The 18,881-nt window shown below is 43.4% G+C and overlaps 1 protein-coding gene across 1 annotated transcript in view; it reads left to right on the top strand.

Moving 5' to 3' along the window:
- Positions 1–18,881, top strand: part of LOC130284872 (glutaminase kidney isoform, mitochondrial-like) — a 1,293,621-nt gene that overhangs the window by 1,090,459 nt on the left and 184,281 nt on the right. Inside the window, exon 14 of the mRNA XM_056535756.1 lies at positions 3,654–3,746. Coding sequence (XP_056391731.1) covers positions 3,654–3,746 — 93 coding nt within the window. The remainder of the gene's footprint in view (positions 1–3,653; positions 3,747–18,881) is intronic.

Consider the following 18,881-nt stretch of genomic DNA (forward strand, 5'->3'; position numbering starts at 1 on the left):
GGTGGAAGGAAACTCTTTTGAAGATTTTGGCTATCTAGCTTTTAATCTCCCTGCTTCTGCCACCTTCCCCGATAGGATCACCTCCTGTCAAAAATGTGAAACCCCTAGCACTGACTTCTTCCATGGCATCTGGAGTTGCTCGAAAATCATGGAGTTTTTTTGCTAGCCACTGACTGTCCAGCCATGCTGGGAGTTTAGCAACAGCTGGAGGCACCCTGTTTGGGAATACCCCTATGTCCACCCCTATGTCCACCCCTATGCAATCCCTAATTTTGTCCTCAAATGCGCATGGCGCTCTCTCACTTCAGAGAAATGTCATATTTCAAGGAAACAGTTTAGGGCCACATATGGGTTATTTCTGTACTCGGGAGAAATTACACTATATATTTTGGGGGGCTTTTTCTCATTTTACCCCTTATGAAAAGGAAAAGTTGGGGGCCTGTTAGTGTAAAAAAAAATTTACAAAATTACACTAACATGCTGGTGTTGCCCCATACTTTCTATTTTCACAAGCGGTAAAAGGAAAAAAAGACCCCCAAAATTTGTAAGGCAATTTCTCTTGAGTAAGGAAATACCCCATATGTGAACTTAAAATGCTCTGCGGGCCCACAACAAGGCTCAGGAGTGAGAGTACACTACGTACATTTGAGGCCTAAATTGGTGATTTGTACAGGGGTGGCTGATTTTACAGCGGTTCTGACATATACGCAAAAAAAAAAATACCGACATATGACCCCAGTTTGGAAACTACACCCCTCACGGAACGTAACAAGGGGTATAGTGAGCCTTAACACCCCACAGGTGTTTGAAGAATTTTCATTTAAGTTGGATGGGAAAATGTAATTTTTCATTTTCTCAGCCCACTGTTCCAAAGATCTCTCAAATGCCAGTGGGATGTAAATACTCACTGCACCCCATATTACATTCCGTGAGGGGTGTAGTTTCCAAAATGGGGTCACATTTGGTTGGGTCTACTGTTCTGGCACCACGGGGGGCTTTGTAAACGCACTTGGCCCCTGACTTCCATTCCAAACAAATTCCCTTTCCAAAAGCTCAATGGTGCTCCTCCTCTTATAAGCATTGTAGTGCGCCAGCAGAGCACTTGACGGCCACACATTGGGGTATTTCCATACTCAGAAGAAACGGGGTTACAAATTTTGGGGGTAATTTTCTCCTAGTATCCCTTGTAAAAATAAAAAATTTGGGGAAAAACCAGCATTTTTGGTTAACAAAAAGTCGTCAAATACTTGTGAGGTGTTAAGGTTTGGGGAAAAAACTGCACAATAGAGAAAAATTTTTTTTTTTCATTTACACATCTGACTTTAACGAAAAGTCATCAAACACCTGTGGGGTGTTAAAGCTCACTGGACCCCTTGTTACATACCTTGAGGGGTGTAGTTTCCAAAATGGTATGCCATGTGTGAGGGTTTTCTGCTGTTCTGGCACCATAGGGGCTTCCTAAATGTGACATGCCCCCCAAAAATCATTTCAGAAAAACTCGCTCTCCAAAATCCCATTGTCGCTCCTTCCCTTCTGAGCCCTCTACTGCGCCCGCCGAACACTTGACATACACATATGAGGTATTTCCTTACTCGAGAGAAATTGGGTTACACATTTTGAGAGGCTTTTTCTCCTTTTACCTCTTGTAAATTCAAAAACTGGGTCTACAAGAACATGCGAGTGTAAAAAATTAAGATTTTGAATTTTCTCCTTTATTTTGCTGTTATTACTGTGAAACACCTAAAGGGTTAACACACTTACTGAATGTCATTTTTAATACTTTGAGGGGTGCAGTTTTTATAATGGGGTCATTTGTGGGATATTTCCAATAAGAAAGCCCTTCAAATCCACTTCAAACATGAACTGGTCCATGAAAAATTCGGATTTTGAATTTTTTTTTTTTTAAATTGGAAAATTGCTGCTGAACTTTGAAGCCCTCTGATGTCTTCCAAAAGTAAAATCATGTCAATTTTATGATGCAAACATAAAGTAGACATATTGTATTTGTGAATCAAAATATAATTTATTTGGAATGTCTATTTTCCTTACAAGCAGAGAGCTTCAAAGTTAGGAAAATGCTAAATTTAAAATTTTTCATAAAGATATGGTGCAAGTATCGACAAAATTTTACCACTAACATAAAGTAGAATATGTCACGAAAAAACAATCTCGGAATCAGAATGAAAGGTAAAAGCATCCCAGAGTTATTAATGCTTAAAGGGGTACTTCGGCGCTAAGATATCTTATCCCCTATCCAAAGGATAGGGGATGAGATGCCTGATCGTGGGGGTCCCGCCACTGGGGACCACCGTGATCTTGCACACAGCACCCCGTTATAATCAGTCCCCGGAGCATGTTGGCTCCGGGTCTGATTACTGGCGATCATGGGGGCCGAAGCATTGTGAAGTGACGGCCCCGCCCCCGTGTGACGTCATTTACACTATAAAATCTATGTTTTGTTAAAGTAATAATTTTTTGTGCATTGCCATGGAGCCGTGATTCTTTTTTTTTTTTTCCAGCAACATAATTGTTGTTTATTGGATAGATTTTTTTGTGGTACTACTTTTGGTTATGTGACATAGGAGTTTCTATGTCACTGCCCTTTTGAAAAAATCTTCTCTTGTTTAAGATTGGATAAGAGGGGTGTCCAGGAGGGTACTGTAACGCGGGTGGTTTGTAGTGATGAGCGGCATAGGCCTTTTTCGAATTTCACAAATATCTGGACGAATATTCATCCTATATTTGCGAATTTCGCATATCTGTTCACTTTTTTTTCCATGCAAAATTTGCAATGAAATTCGCAAAATGCACATGCGCTATATTTTTCAACTAACTACTTTTCTATTAATTGCTAAGGATGTTGCTAACCTCTGACAACTGTATTTGCATCCTTCTCATTGGCCCACAAGCTAAAAGAAGAGAGGGATCAGTGTTCTCTGGAAGTGCCGATATTCGGGAATTTTTGCATATTCTTTGGACCACACGCTGGAAGCAGGGAGGGATGATCACTTTTTATTTACACTGTACACGTCATTGTGATGCGTACTGTGTAAGGAAAAAAAACGAATATTCGTCATGACTAATATAATTTGCGATATTCTAAATATTCATGAAATTGCGAAGTGCCAATATTTGTGGTTAAAAAATCGCTATTCGAATATTCACCCTCAACAATAGTGGTTGGCACACATCTTAGTTATTGAGATCAATGTTCTGTGCAGGCAACATTAGTTCCTTAACATCATAAGGGCCCTCATTTACTAAGAGTGGAGTGTAGGTTTATTTGTGGGTTATAATTCCCTACAATTTATTTTCCACGGTATTTACTAAGGTTTCCCTACATTTTCCACTTTCCCTACACTTAGCTTTTTTTACACATGTTCTGATCTGTAGGGTTTTCCTCAGTTCAAATCCACCACGTTTTATATGGAAACCTTAGTAAATATTTTGGGTTTTTGTGAAAATGTCAGTAACACACCCCTTTCCCCGCGGCCACGCCCCTTCTTCTGGTTTTCTTCGCAAAATGGTTAATAGTATATGAGGGCAAATGTGTCTTTATGGACCTTACTTTTTGCACAGATCCACACAAATGGTATATGTCTTATAGTAACATGGAACTCACTTTTTCTTTTTTTTTCTTCTCTCTTTTGCAGGATTTAGTATCCCTGTGCAATTTTCATAATTATGATAACCTCCGGCACTTTGCTAAGAAACTTGATCCTCGCAGAGAAGGAGGTGATCAACGGGTAAGCACAGTCTTGTACATAAATGTATAATTTTTTTTTTTTTTTTTGGCTCAAGGTTTTTGTTTTTAGTTTTTGTTCCAATTCTGCTGCAAGTCATGTTTCTGATAATTACATGCTTACATAGGTAGAAATAATGACAGGTTTATTAAGTTCAACCTTCTTTGATTTATTATACATCATTAATTGCTAGATTATTTATAGCCCTCTGTTATTTGTAATTAGATAAGCATTTAACCCTTTTTATTTTTTATTATTTTTAAAGAAATGCTGTTATTACTTGGGCATGGGCATTCAGAACTTTGATTACTCTTTTTGTAAAGAACCCCTTGTATTGATGTCCAAATCATCCCATTTATTTAATTGGTTATTAATGTATATGAAAATAATTAATTCCCAGTCAGATATTTGTTTTGCCCCCACATTTTTTACATGTAAATGGTGTGTTTTTTTTTTTTGTTATTTGTTTTTTTACAAGCTGAACAAGCCTGATTTTTCTAGCCGTATCTACTGCTTGAGACTAGGCCCCTAATTTAACAGAACAAGATTAGGCCCCTGAATTACAGGACCCCATACCTCAAAATGTCATAACCTTAACCTCTTAATTATTAGACCCCAGACCCTACATTATAAAACCCACTACATTATAAAACCCAGGACTTCTTAATTATCACACCCAATCCCTTAATTTTCAACCCTCAGTCCATACACAAACCCTGGCATTAGAATCATTTGAACCTGCCAAGCTCTACAGAAAACATCCTAGCATTGTTTCCTCTGAGCTTTTGTAACTATTGAGTGGGAATGTAGGGACTGTTCGTTCCAAGCTAACCAAAACAGCATCAGAATAAATATCCTCTAGCACCCTAATAGTTATTAACCCCTTAAGGACCAGGACATTTTACACCTTAGGACCAGAGCGTTTTTTGAACATCTGACCACTGTCACTATTAATAACTCTGGGATGCTTTTACCTATCATTCTGATTCCGAGATTGTTTTTTCGTGACATATTCTACTTTATGTTATTGGTAAAATTTTGTCGATACTTGCATCGTTTGTTAGTGAAAAATTCCAAAATGTTATGAAAAAATTGAAAATTTTGCATTTTTCTAACTTTAAAGCTCTCTGCTTGTAAGGAAAATGGATATTCCAAATACATTTTTTTTATTCACATATACAATATGTCCACTTTATGTTTGCATCATAAAATTGACAAGTGTTTACTTTTGGAAGTCACCAGAGGGCTTCAAAGTTCAGCAGCAATTTTCCAATTTTTCACAAAATTTCCAAAATCACAATTTTTCAGGGACCAGTTCAGGTTTGAAGTGGATTTGTAGGGTCTTCATCTTAGAAATACCCCACAAATGACCCCATTATAAAAACTGCACACCCCAAAGTATTCAAAATGACATTCAGTCAGCATTTTAACCCTTTAGGTGTTTCACAGGAATAGCAGCAAAGTGAAGGAGAAAATTCACAATCTTCATTTTTTACACTTGCATGTTCTTGTAGACCAAATTTTTGAATTTTTACAAGGGGTAAAAGGAGAAAATGTATACTTATCTTTGTAGCCCAATTTCTCTCGAGTAAGCACATACCTCATATGTCTATGTAAATTGTTCGGCGGGCGCAGTAGATGGCTCAGAAGCAAAGGAGCGACAAGGGGATTTTGGAGAGTACGTTTTTCTGAAATGGTTTTTGGGGGGCATGTTGCATTTAGGAAGCCCCTATGGTGCCAGAGCAGGAAAAAAAAAACACATGGCATACCATTTTGGAAACTAGACCCCTTGAGGAACGTAACAAGGAATAAAGTGAGCCTTAATACCCCACAGGTGTTTCACGACTTTTGCATATGTAAAAAAATTGAAAAAAAATGTCACTAAAATGTGTGTTTCCCCCAAAATTTCACATTTATGCAAGGGTTAATAGCAAAAAATACCCCCCAAAATTTGTAACCCCATCTCTTCTGAGTATGTAGGTACCCCATAAGTTGACCTGAAGTGCACTACGGGCGAACTACAGTGCTCAGAAGAGAAGGAGTGATATTTGGCTTTTTGAGAGCAAATTTTGCTCGGGGGCATGTTGCATTTAGGAAACCCCTATGGTGCCAGGACAGCAAAAAATACCCACATGGCATACCATTTTGGAAACTAGACCCCTTGAGGAACGTAACAAGGAATAAAGTGAGCCTTAATACCCCACAGGGGTTTCACGACTTTTGCATACGTAAAAAAAAAAATTTTTCACTAAAATGTGTGTTTCCCTCCCAAATTTCACATTTTTGCAAGGGTTAATAGCAGAAAAGACCCCCCCAAAATTTGTAACCCCATCTCTTATGAGTATGGAGGTACCCCATAAGTTGACCTGAAGCGCACTACGGGCGAACTGCAATGCTCAGAAGAGGAGTCATATTTGGCTTTTTGAGAGCAAATTTTGCTCAGGGGGCATGTCGCATTTAGGAAGCCCCTATGGTGCCAGGACAGCAAAACAACCCCCAACCCCATAACATTTTGGAAACTAGACCCCTTGAGGAACGTAACAAGGGGTACAGTGAGCATTTACCAACCACTGGTGTCTGTCAGATCTTTGGAACAGTGGGCTGTACAAAATTTTAAATTTGCACAGCCCACTGTTCCAAATATCTGTCAGACACCAGTGGGGTGTAAATTCTCACTGCACCCCTCATTACATTCCGTGAGGGGTGTAGTTTCCGAAATGGGGTCACATGTGGGGTTTTGTTTTTTTTGCATTTGTCAAAACCGCTGTAACAATCAGCCACCCCTGTGCAAATCTCCTCAAATGTACATGGTGCACTCTCCCTTCTGGGCCTTGTTGTGCGCCCCCAGAGCACTTTGCGCCCACATATGGGGTATCTCCGTAGTCAGGAGAAATTGCATTACAAATTTTGGGGGGCGTTTTTCCCTTTTACCTCCTGTCAAAATGAAAAATATGGGGCAACACCAGCATGTTAGTGTAAAAATTTTATTTTTTTACACTAACATGCTGGTGTAGACCCCAACTTCACCTTTTCATAAGGGGTGAAAGGAGAAAAAGCCCCCCAAAATTTGTTAGGCAATTTCTCCCGAGTACGGCGATACCCCATATGTGACCCTAAACTATTGCCTGGAAATACGACAGGGCTCCAAAGTGAGAGCGCCATGCGCATTTGAGGCCTGAATTAGGGATTTGCATAGGGGTGGACATAGGGGTATTCTACACCAGTGATTCCCAAACAGAGTGCCTCCAGCTGTTGCAAAACTCCCAGCATGCCTAGACAGTCAACGGCTGTCCGGCAATACTGGGAGTTGTTGTTTTGCAACAGCTGGAGGCTCCATTTTGAAAACAGTGGCGTACCAGACGTTTTTCATTTTTATTGGGGAGGGGAGGGGGGCTGTGTAGGGGTATGTGTATATGTAGTGTTTTTTTACTTTTTATTTTATTTTGTGTTAGTGTACTGTAGTGTAGTGTTTTTAGGGTACAGTCACACGGGCGGGGGGTTACAGCGAGTTTCCCGCTGCGAGTTTGAGCTGCTGCGCAAAATTTGCTGCATCGCAAACTTGCAGCCTTTTACTCACTGTAAGCCCCCTGCCCATGTGAATGTACCCTGTACATTCACAGGGGGCTAACCTCCAACTATTGCAAAACTACAACTCCCAGCATGCACAGTCTATCAGTTTATGCTGGTAGTTATAGTTTTGCAACAGCTGGAGGCACACGGGTTGGGAAACACTGAGTTAGGAAACAGACAATGTTTCCCAACCAGTGTGCCTCCAGTTGTTGCAAAGCCACAACTCCCAAACATTCTCAGGCATGCTGGAAGTTACATAGTTACATAGTACGGTCGAAAAAAGACATATGTCCATCAAGTTCAACCAGGGAATTGAAGGGTAGTAGTTCGGCAACATCTTTAGAGCCAGATGTTGCCGAACTACAACTCCCAGCATGCTTGGAGTTGTAGTTTTTCAACATCTGGAGGACTACAGTTTGCAGACCACTAATACAGTGGTTCCCAATCTGTGCCCTTCCAGATGTTGCAAAACTACAACTCCCAGTATGCCAAAACTGTCCAGGCATGCTGGGAGTTGTAGTTCTGCAACATCTGAAGGGCCAGATGTTACAGAACTACAACTCTCAGCATGTCTGGATAGTAAGGGCATGCTGAGGATGTGTAGTTTTGCAACATCTGGAAGGGCACAGTGGTCCCAAAACTGCGGACCTCCAGATGTTTCAAAACTGCAACTCCCAGCATGCCCAGAGGGCTGTCTGGGCATGCTGGGAGTTGTAGTATACAGGGTCCCAATACAGCAATGCATGTCGCTTTACGGCGACGTGCATTGCTGTAAAGGGCCCAACCGCAGCTGAAGATCCACTCACCTGTCGCCGCCGCCGTCTTCTTCGCCGGGATCCGGGTCTTCAGGGACGAGGTAAGTACCGGGGCCGCTCCGCAGCACTCCCCCGGGCAGGGCGGGAGGAAGTAACCGCCTCCCCCCTGCGATTGTTCGGTTAACTAACCGACGGATCGCAGGGAATAGGAGGAGGTGGCAGGCTTGCCACCTCGCTCCTATACTTTAGCATGGTCCTGGCTGTCTGTGACAACCGGGATCATGCAAAATTACCGGGCGGTCGGGTCCCAGAGACCCGATCAGCCCGATATCGCCGCAGATCGCAGGGGCGATTTCCCTTGCGATTTGCGGCGATCGCCGACATGGGAAGCATTTCAGCAGGCTTCCGCTTCCAATCTCTGCCCGGCGAGCGGCAGGGACCGGAAAACGCCATGACGTTGCGGAACGTCATTGGTCCTTAACCCCTTAAGGACCGGAGGTTTTTCCGTTTTTGCATTTTCGTTTTTTGCTCCTTGCCTTTAAAAAATCATAACTCTTTCAAATTTACACCTAAAAATCCATATGATGGCTTATTTTTTGCGCCACCAATTCTACTTTGTAATGACGTCAGTCATTTTGTCCAAAAATCTATGGTGAAGCGGGAAAAAAAATCATTGTGCGACAAAATTGAAAAAAAAAACGCTGTTTTGTAACTTTTGGGGGCTTCCGTTTCTACGTAGTACATTTTTCGGTAAAAATGACACCTGATATGTATTCTGTAGGTCCATACGATTAAAATGATACCCTACTTATATAGGTTTGATTTTGTCGGACTTCTGGAAAAAATCATAACTACATGCAGGAAAATTAATACGTTTAAAATTGTCATCTTCTGACCCCTATAACTTTTTTATTTTTCCGTGTATGGGGCGGTATGAGGGCTCATTTTTTGCGCCGTGATCTGAAGTTTTTAACGGTACCATTTTTGCATTGATAGGACTTATTGATCACTTTTTATTCATTTTTAAATGATATAAAAAGTGACCAAAAATGCACTATTTTGGACTTTGGAATTTTTTTGCGCGCACGCCATTGACCGAGCGGTTTAATTAATGATATATTTTTATAATTCGGACATTTCCGCACGCGGTGATACCACATATGTTTATTTTTATTTTTATTTACACTGTGTTTTTTTTTTTATTGGAAAAGGGGGGTGATTCAAACTTTTAATAGGGGAGGAGTTAAATGATCTTTATTCACTTTTTTTTTTCACTTTTTTTTTGCAGTGTTATAGGTCCCATAGGGACCTATAACACTGCACACACTGATCTTCTATGTTGATCACTGGTTTCTCATAAGAAACCAGTGATCAACGATTCTGCCGGATGACTGCTCATGCCTGGATCTCAGGCACTGAGCAGTCATTCGGCGATCGGACAGCGAGGAGGCAGGTAGGGGCCCTCCCGCTGTCCTGTCAGCTGTTCGGGATGCCGCGATTTCACCGCGGCTATCCCGAACAGCCCACTGAGCTAGCCGGGATGCTTTCGGTTTCACTTTAGACGCGGCGTTCAACTTTGAACGCCGCGTCTAAAGGGTTAATAGCGCGCGGCACAGCGATCAATGCCGCGCGCTATTAGCCACGGGTCCCGGCCGTTGTTAGAGGCCGGGCCCGACCCGCTATGACGCGGGGCCACGCCGTGGCCCCGCGTTATAGATCGGGAGTGGACACATGACGTTCCAGTACGTCATGTGTCCTTAAGGGGTTAAAGCCCAGGGTGCCATGACGTTCCACAACGTCATTGGTCCTTAAGATGTTAAAGGGGTACTCCAATGGAAAAAAAAAATTTTTAAATCAACTGGTGCCAGAAAGTTAAACAGATTTATAAATTATATCCAAGTAGAAGAAAGATGCACTCACTCCGTGTTAGTAGAAAATACATCTTTTATTTTGCAGTGCGGAACAAAGCAAGACCCCGGCAGCTTGTGTAGGGATAAAGTGCAGGACGCTGCAGACGTCTAAGGTGTGACAGCCATTTCACCTGCGCATGCGGGCTTCGTCAGACCACACCTGTCTGTGATGCCGGCACCGGTAAATACCCTGGTGCAAGGACGTCACAAATCAGGTGTTACATATGGTCATGTGATCTAAAATATGAGTATTAAAACCATATACCAATACAATATGCAATACAAACATGTAATATTATCTTATAGAAACATTCCTAAGTCAATTTTATTGTTAAGACCTAAGTTCCCTTGTGCCTCTGTTTTTAATATCCTGTAGGCTTCTTTTCGGAGCAGGGTTTTCTTTCTGTTTAACCCTTCCTGTATCGGGATTTTTTCTATACCGAAAAATTTCAGTGCTGAAGGGTTTTGCAATGTACTTCTTTCATGTGCTGCATAACTCTAGGGGATCCTTTACCAGACTTTAAAGAATATAAGTGCTCACGAAAGCGTATGTGCATTGCACGTGTAGTGCTCCCTATGTAGAAGTGTCCGCAATCGCAGGTAAGAGCATAAATTACATAGTTAGTTTTGCAGCACATGAAATCTTTTATTTTTATATCGGTGCCTCCTAGTTTAAAGTAAGTACCATTACGCAATTGCGGGCACCACTTGCAATTTCCGCATTTATGATTACCCTTGGGGATGGCATCTTGTAGCCAATCCTTATTTTTATTGCTTAGGTACTTACTTGTAGTGAGGATGTCACTCAAATTAAATACTCTTTTAAAGGCTATAATAGGCTTTTCTCTGTTGAGTTTGGATAGAATGGGATCTTTTTGTATTAAATACCAATTTTTATACACAACCTGTCTTATAGTATGAGCAATGGGGCTAAATTTAAATGTAAAGCACAATCTATTGTTTTTATTATTACCATTATGTGTTATTTTTTTTAGGATTATTTAGAAGTATATTTCTATCTTGAGTTTAGCTTTATTATAGGCGGTATCCAGAATCCCTTGGGGATAACCCCTGCCAAGTAGGCGTCTAGTAAGGTCCTTGGCCTGTTCTTCAAAGGATTGGATAGTACTATTTATTCTGCTTAATCTGAGTTATTGACTGTAGGGGACTGCTGTTTTGGTATGTGGAGGATGATAACTGGTAAGATGCAATAATGAGTTTAAAGCTGGTGGTTTTCTGTAACCTACCGTATGTAGTTTATCATCTTGAATTTTAATCATAACATCTAAGAATTCTAATTGTGTATAGCTGGTTTTTAATGTAAATTTTAAATACATGTTATTTGTGTTATTTAAGTGTTCAACAAAGTCTCCGAACTCTGACTTCGATCCCATCCAAACGATTAGGACGCCGTCCACAAAACGTACATAATTAATAATTTTTGACAAAAACTGTTTTTTTTTCTGAAAAAACAAAATTCTTTTCGAACATTGCTACATATAAGTTAACTAATGTACAAGCCACAGGAGTGCCCATTGCCACTCCACTTTTTTGGCTGTACCATATTTCATCAAACTGAAAAACGTTGTTGGACAGAATCAGGGTCAGAACATCGGAGATAAAGTTGACATATTCTTCACTTTTGGTAGTGGTGGTTAGCAGCTCACGGATTAGGATTATGGCTTGTTCTTGATTAATGCTTGTATATAAGCTATCAATAGAGATAAGATTTATAAATTACTTCTATTAAAAAATCTTAAACCTTACAGTACTTATCAGCAGTTATGATCCACAGGAAGTTATTTTCTTTTTGAATTTCCTTTTTGTCTGGCCACAGTGCTCTCTGCTGACACCTCTGTCCATTTTAGGAACTGTCCAGAGCAGGAGAAATTTTCTATGGGGATTTTCTCCTACTCTGGACAGTTCCTAAAATGGACAGAGGTGTCAGCAGAGAGCACTGTGGCCAGACAAAAAGGAAATTCAAAAAGAGCGGGGCAGCGTGCGCCGGGACAGCACAGACGGGGAACGGGTCTGGTAAGCGAGTCGGGATGCGCATCGCGAGCGGGCGCGTCCCGCATTGCGAATCGCATCCCGGCTGGGAACATTATCGCAGCGCACCCGGTCGGCAGGTCTGACCGGGGAGCTGCGAATAGGAGAACGCTGTGAGCGCTCCGGGGAGGAGCGGGGACCCGGAGCGCTCGGCGTAACAGTACCCCCCCCTTGGGTCTCCCCCTCTTTTTGGAACCTGAGAATTTGAGGATGAGATCTTTGTCCAGGATGTTGTCCTCAGGTTCCCATGATCTCTCCTCTGGGCCGCAATTCAACCCCAAAAATTTTTTTACCTCTGAACGTCTTGGATGCCAGAATTTCTTTCACCGAAAAAACGTCAGAGGACCCGGAAACTGGAGTGGGAGAAACAACTTTGGGAGAGAAGCGGTTAAGGATGAGTGGTTTAAGAAGAGAGACATGGAAAGCATTGGGAATACGGAGAGAAGGAGAAAGAAGAAGTTTGTAAGAGACAGGGTTGATTTGGCACTTGATTTTGAAAGGACCAAGATAACGTGGTCCCAGTTTATAACTGGGGACACGAAAGCGGACATACTTGGCGGAGAGCCATACTTTGTCTACGGGAGAAAAAATGGGGGGGGGGAATTCTTCTTTTCCTATCGGCATGTTTTTTCATCCGGGATGAAGCCTGTGAGAGAGAATTTTGAGTCTCTTTCCATATAGTGGAGAAGTCCCGAGTCACCTCATCAACAGCGGGCAAACCAGAGGGCATGGGAGTGGGAAGGGGGGGGAAGAGGGTGACGGCCGTACACCACAAAGAATGGGGATTTAGCGGAAGATTCAGAGACTCTGAAATTGTACGAGAATTCGGCCCATGGTAGAAGATCTGCCCAGTCATCCTGGCGGGAGGAAACAAAATGATTTTATTAAGTCCGCGGTAATCGATGCAAGGGCGTAAGGAGCCGTCTTTTTTGGAAACGGAAAAAAATCCAGCTCCGGCAGGGGAGGAAGACTTGCGGATAAACCCCTTTTTTAAATTCTCTTGGATATACTCCGACATGGCTTGAGTTTCCGGGGCAGGCAGAGGATAGATTCTGCCCCGGGGTGGAGTAGTACCAGGAAGGAGGTCAATAGGACAGTCATAAGGCCTGTGAGGAGGCAAAGTCTCTGCTTGTTTTTTGCAAAAAACGTCAGCATAATCCAGATAGGCCTTGGTGAGACCAGATATCGGAGGAACCACAGGGTTTTGACTGGCAGTACAGGGAGAAGGCTTAAGACAGTCCTTGTGGCAAGAAGTACCCCAGTTCTTGATTTCCCCGGTGGTCCAATCGAGGGTTGGGGAATGGCGTTGAAGCCACGGTAATCCAAGAAGAATTTCCGAAGTGCAGTTAGAGAGGACCAAAAATTAAATTTTTTCGTGATGGGGTCCGATGCACATTAAGAGGGGTTCTGTGCGGTAACGCACAGTACAGTCCAATCTTTCATTATTAACAGAGGCGATGTAGAGGAGTCTGGTCTAGACTGGTCACCGGGATGTTGAACCTGTTGATGAAAGAGGCCAAAATAAAATTTCCTGCAGATCCGGAATCCAAGAAGGCCATAGCTGAGAAGGAGAAGGTAGAAGAAGAAATCCGCACAGGCACAGTAAGACGTGGAGAAGCAGAGTTCACATCAAGAGATGTCTCACCTTTGTGCGGAGTCAGCGTGCGTCTTTCCTGACGTGGAGGTCGGATAGGACAATCCTTCAAGAAATGTTCGATACTGGCACAGTATAGGCAAAGGTTCTCCATGCGGCGGCGTGTCCTCTCTTGAGGTGTCAAGCGAGACCGGTCAACTTGCATAGCCTCCACGGCGGAAGGCACAGGTAAGGATTGCAGTGGACCAGAGGAGAGAGGAGCCGGGGAGAGAAACCGCCTCGTGTCCTGGCGTAGCTCCTGACGCCTTTCGGAAAAACGCATGTCAATGCGGGTGGCAAGATGAATAAGTTCATGCAGGTTAGCAGGGATTTCTCGTGCGGCCAGCACATCTTTGATGTTACTGGATAGGCCTTTTTTAAAGGTTGCGCAGAGGGCCTCGTTATTCCAGGGCAATTCGGAGGCGAGAGTACGGAATTGGATGGCGTACTCGCCAACAGAAGAATTACCCTGGACCAGGTTCAACAGGGCAGTCTCGGCAGAAGAGGCTCGGGCAGGTTCCTCGAAGACACTTCGAATCTCCGTGAAGAAAGAGTGTACAGAGGCAGTGACAGGATCATTGCAGTCCCAGAGCGGTGTGGCCCATGACAGGGTTTTCACAGACAGAAGGCTGACTACGAAAGCCACTTTTGACCTTTCAGTTGGAAACTGGTCCGACATCATCTCCAAATGCAGGGAACATTGTAAAAGAAAACCACAGCAAAATTTAGAGTCCCCATCAAATTTGTCTGGCAAAGATAAACGGAGGCTGGATGCGGCCACTCGCTGCGGAGGAGGTGCAGGAGCTGGCGGAGGAGATGATTGCTGAAGCTGTGGTAGTAACTGCTGTAGCATCACGGTCAGTTGAGACAGCTGGTGGCCTTGTTGCGCTATCTGTTGCGACTGCTGGGCGACCACCATGGTGAGGTCAGCGACAACTGGCAGCGGGACCTCAGCGGGATCCATGGCCGGATCTACTGTCACGATTCGGCTGGCTGGAGGTGGATCCTCTGTGCCAGAGAGGGATTGGCGTGGACCGTGTCGGTGGACCGGTTCTAAGTTGCTACTGGTATTCACCAGAGCCCGCCGCAAAGCGGGATGGTCTTGCAGCGGTGGTAGCAACCAGGTCGTATCCACCGGCAACGGCTCAACCTCTCTGACTGCTGAGATAAGCGCGGTACAAGGGAGTAGACAAGAGCAAGGTCGGACGTAGCATAAGGTCAGGGCAGGCAGCAAGGATCGTAGTCAGGTGCAACGGCAGGAGGTCTGGAACACAGGCTAGGAACACACAAGGAAACGCTTTCACTGGCACAATGGCAACAAGATCCGGCAAGGGAGTGCAGGGGAAGTGAGGTATAAGTAGGGAAGTGCACAGGTGAAGGTACTGATTAAACCTCATGCGCCAATCAGTGGCGCATTGGCCCTTTAAATCGCAAAGACCCGGTGCGCGCGCGCCCTAAGGAGCGGGGCCGCGCGCGCCGGGACAGCACAGACGGGGAACGGGTCTGGTAAGTGAGTCGGGATGCGCATCGCGAGTGGCCACTGCCATCCTGCTGCTATTATGCTATGACTGCCAATGCTGCTGAAGTCTCCCTGATGAGCCAAAGACGAAACGCTGCGTAGGAGACACGCTGCAGTCAGGTTTATTGCACTGAACAGCACTTTTGTTCTTTGCACCTTAATACTATTTATGTAATCAGGGACAGTACAGAGTTGGAAACAGGTTCCTGAGGCACGGGGGTCGCCTTTTCTAGGGCGAGTGCCCCAGTTACGTGCCACACAGCTAGGGTGCATATAGAATAGGGAGTCTTGCACTACACTGTAGGGATTGATAGGGAACATAGGGAGAGATACATATACGGTTTCCCAGCAAGTTTCCTTATATAAGCCACTGCTTTTTGGATATCCCCCCACTTCTATTACCATTATCTGTGTAAATTTTTGTTGGGCACATGTGCAATTTATCCCCGGTCTATGCATCATACTGCTTGTATGTTTAGAATCATGTTTAGATTGATTGACTGATAATGCATGACTGATTACGAGTTTATGGGCATAGGAATGTGCAAGTGCAATATCGGACTACGTGCAATATATTATTGATTGTGTGGATTTTTTCACCTTACTTTATCTATTATGGTGATCTATGCACTTTAGAGGTGTTTATGATTTATTACTTGTGTCTATACATTTTATTAAGTATTATGAAAAGTTATATTTTAAATTGGTACCCCAGGACTTTAGGATTTAATTTACAAATCTGTTTAACTTTCTGGCACCAGTTGATTTAAAAAAAAAAAATGTTTTCCATTTGAGTACCCCATTTAAGAGTTTTTTTTGTAGTGAAGGTTATTATCTGGTTGTTATCTTGGTTGTTTAGGGCAGTGAAAGGTAGCAAGGTTTAAAATGCGTTTTTCGTCTCTTGCTTTGTAAATATGGTTTAAAACACATTTTTATATAAGTCTGTTGCTTATTCTATCTTCTATGGCCTTTACAGTTTGCTGTGGAGCTCTGCTTTCTTATTACACTCTACTGTACACAGCCAATGCCTTGTATCTGCTTCTCTCTGTCTATAGACTGTGTGAGCTGCTTATTTGGTGTATAATCTCCCTAACCTCACCTGGCACTGAAAGAGCAGAAAGTCTGTTTCATTGTAGGAGATATATAATGAAGACTATTTATTTATTTGCTTGCAGGTATTAAATGGGATATAGGCCATTAAAGGTTTTAATTTTTTTCCCCATGCTCCTGGCCAGTGAAAAGGTTAAATGGGTGCACCAAGGAAGTAAAGAAAAAGATAAATGCCCAAAAGCCACCGCAATACCTATTCTGTGTCCCCTATAGTTATCCATGTTGTTTTGGCAGCTCCTGTAGCCCTTGTTATCTCCTGAATATTCTTTTTCCTTGCTTAGAGCCCAGAGTACAACTTCCAGCAGTCAGTATAGCTCTGTGTAATGGCTGCCAGCCAATTTTTTTTGCTATCTGTGTTCATGCTGTGTTTTTGAAAACATAGTCAGCAGCACACACTGTAAATGTCTTTTCTTTCAAACTATCCTTCTCCCCAGCAATAAATCATGCTATGCTCTGAATGACAGCAGTCATTGATTAGATATACAGCAGGAAAAGAGCAGTGTTATGTGTTGAGGAGACCCTGTGCTTTTTATATCCCAGCAAGATCTTCACACAGGGAGGGGAGGTGTGGCTGTGAACAAGACAGAAATCACATGGTCTTTGTCTTCCAGGAGGGTGGGGGCTAGTCTCAGTGAGGATTTTACGCAGATACAAGGTGAATCTGATAATGACATCTTTCTCTCACTCCCTGCATGTAAGTGACAGCTGAAAGAGGAAAACTGCTCTATATAGCTAATGAATGATATTTAGACAAATAGGTTGGTGAGAGGGAAAGTATGGGCTATGGGTTTAGTTCCCAGGAGTACCCCTTTAAGGTGTATGTTCCTAGTGGTTTGGGACAGTAAAAAGGTTAGTGCCAGCATCTCTGATGATCTATGGCAGTAAAGGTGTTAACATCAGCATTCCTGACCTCAGTATCTGAGGAAAGGGATTTAGAAGTAATTATTTCAGAAGACTTAAAGGCAGGAAGACAATATAATAGAGCAGCAGGAAATGCTAGCAGAATGCATGGATGTATAGGGAGAGGTATAAGCAATAGAAAGAAAGAAGTGCTCATGCCCCTGCACAGAAAACTGGTGAGGCCTCACTTGGAGTATTGTGTGCAGTACTGAAGGCCATATCTCCAGAAGGTTATAGATACTCTAGAGCAGGGGTCTCAAACTCAAATTATCTGGGGGCCACTGGAAGTAGGGGCTGGGGAGGCTGGGTCGCATGCGTCCCTCACCTATAATGCCCCCATCATGCGCCCCTCACATATATTGCCCCCATCATGCGCTCCTCACATATAATGCCCCATCATGCGCTCCTCACATAAAATGCCCCATTATTGCGCTCCTCACATAAAATGCCCCCATCATGCACCCCTCATCATCCACCAGCAACTCCCTCCCTATTCCCCCTACCCCCCTATGGTAATAGCATGAGCTGACGGATGATGAGGGCTGCTACTTCTGGGGGGGGGGAGCATTAGGTAGGCAGCAGTTTCCCCACATTAGGAAGGTAGCATGTTCCCCACATTAGGAAGATTGCAATTCCCCTACATTAGGAAGGCAGCATGTCCCCCACATTAGGAGGGTAGCATGTTCCCCACATTAGGAAGGTAGCATGTTCCCCACAAAAGGTAGGAAGCATGTTCCCCACATTAGGTAGCATTGTGTTCCTCACATTAGGTAGCATTGTGTTCCTCACATTAGGTATCATTAGGAACACACACACAGACACACACAGACAGACAGACAGACACACACATAGACAGACAGACACACACATAGACACACACACACAGACAGACACACACACATGCACACACACAGACACACACAGGCACGCAGGCACACGCAGACAGAAAGACCCACACACATAGACACACTTACCAGTCCTGCGCTGCTCCTCTCCGCCGGCGGCCTGACGAGTGACGTCACTGACGTCCTGCGTGGGTCCCTCATCAGACTTGGGCTGGTCGTCCAACTGGAGACTGAAGGGAGGAGGGCAGGGTAAGTGAAGGTAATGGGCTCTATTGGAAGGGGCGGGGATGAAGTCTTCTGGCATTTAGTGCTGCTTGGCCGAAGCAGGGCTAAATGTCTAAAGAAGTCCCATCCCTGGTGCGGGCCGCAAAATCTCATTCCACGGGCCGGGAGCTTGAGACCCCTGCTCTAGAGTGAGTTCAGAGAAGAGCTACTAAACTAGTACATGGATTGCAGGATAAAACTTACCAGGAAAGATTAAAGGACCTTAACATGTATAGCTTGGAAGAAAGGAGAGACAGAGGGGATACGATAGAAACTTTTAAATATACGTAAAGGGAATCAACACGGTAAAGAAAGAGAGAATATTTTTTATTTTATTTTTATTTTAAGAATTTTATTATTTTGTATTTTAAGGAAACAACAAGTTGACAAAAGCATAACAATGTGAGTGGTAAGTAGTTCAATGTAAGAACAAAGAAGGAAATACTGGCCAGACCGTCCGACCAGCACAATAGTACATATGAAGACATGTCAATTATAACTACATATAATCTCCAGGCATTACAGGAATACAAGAAGAATCATATATGGCATGAGCTAGTTACAGGCGACAATATAGATCATT

Source organism: Hyla sarda, chromosome 8 (genome assembly GCF_029499605.1).
Source record: "Hyla sarda isolate aHylSar1 chromosome 8, aHylSar1.hap1, whole genome shotgun sequence".
Lineage (NCBI taxonomy): Eukaryota > Metazoa > Chordata > Amphibia > Anura > Hylidae > Hyla > Hyla sarda.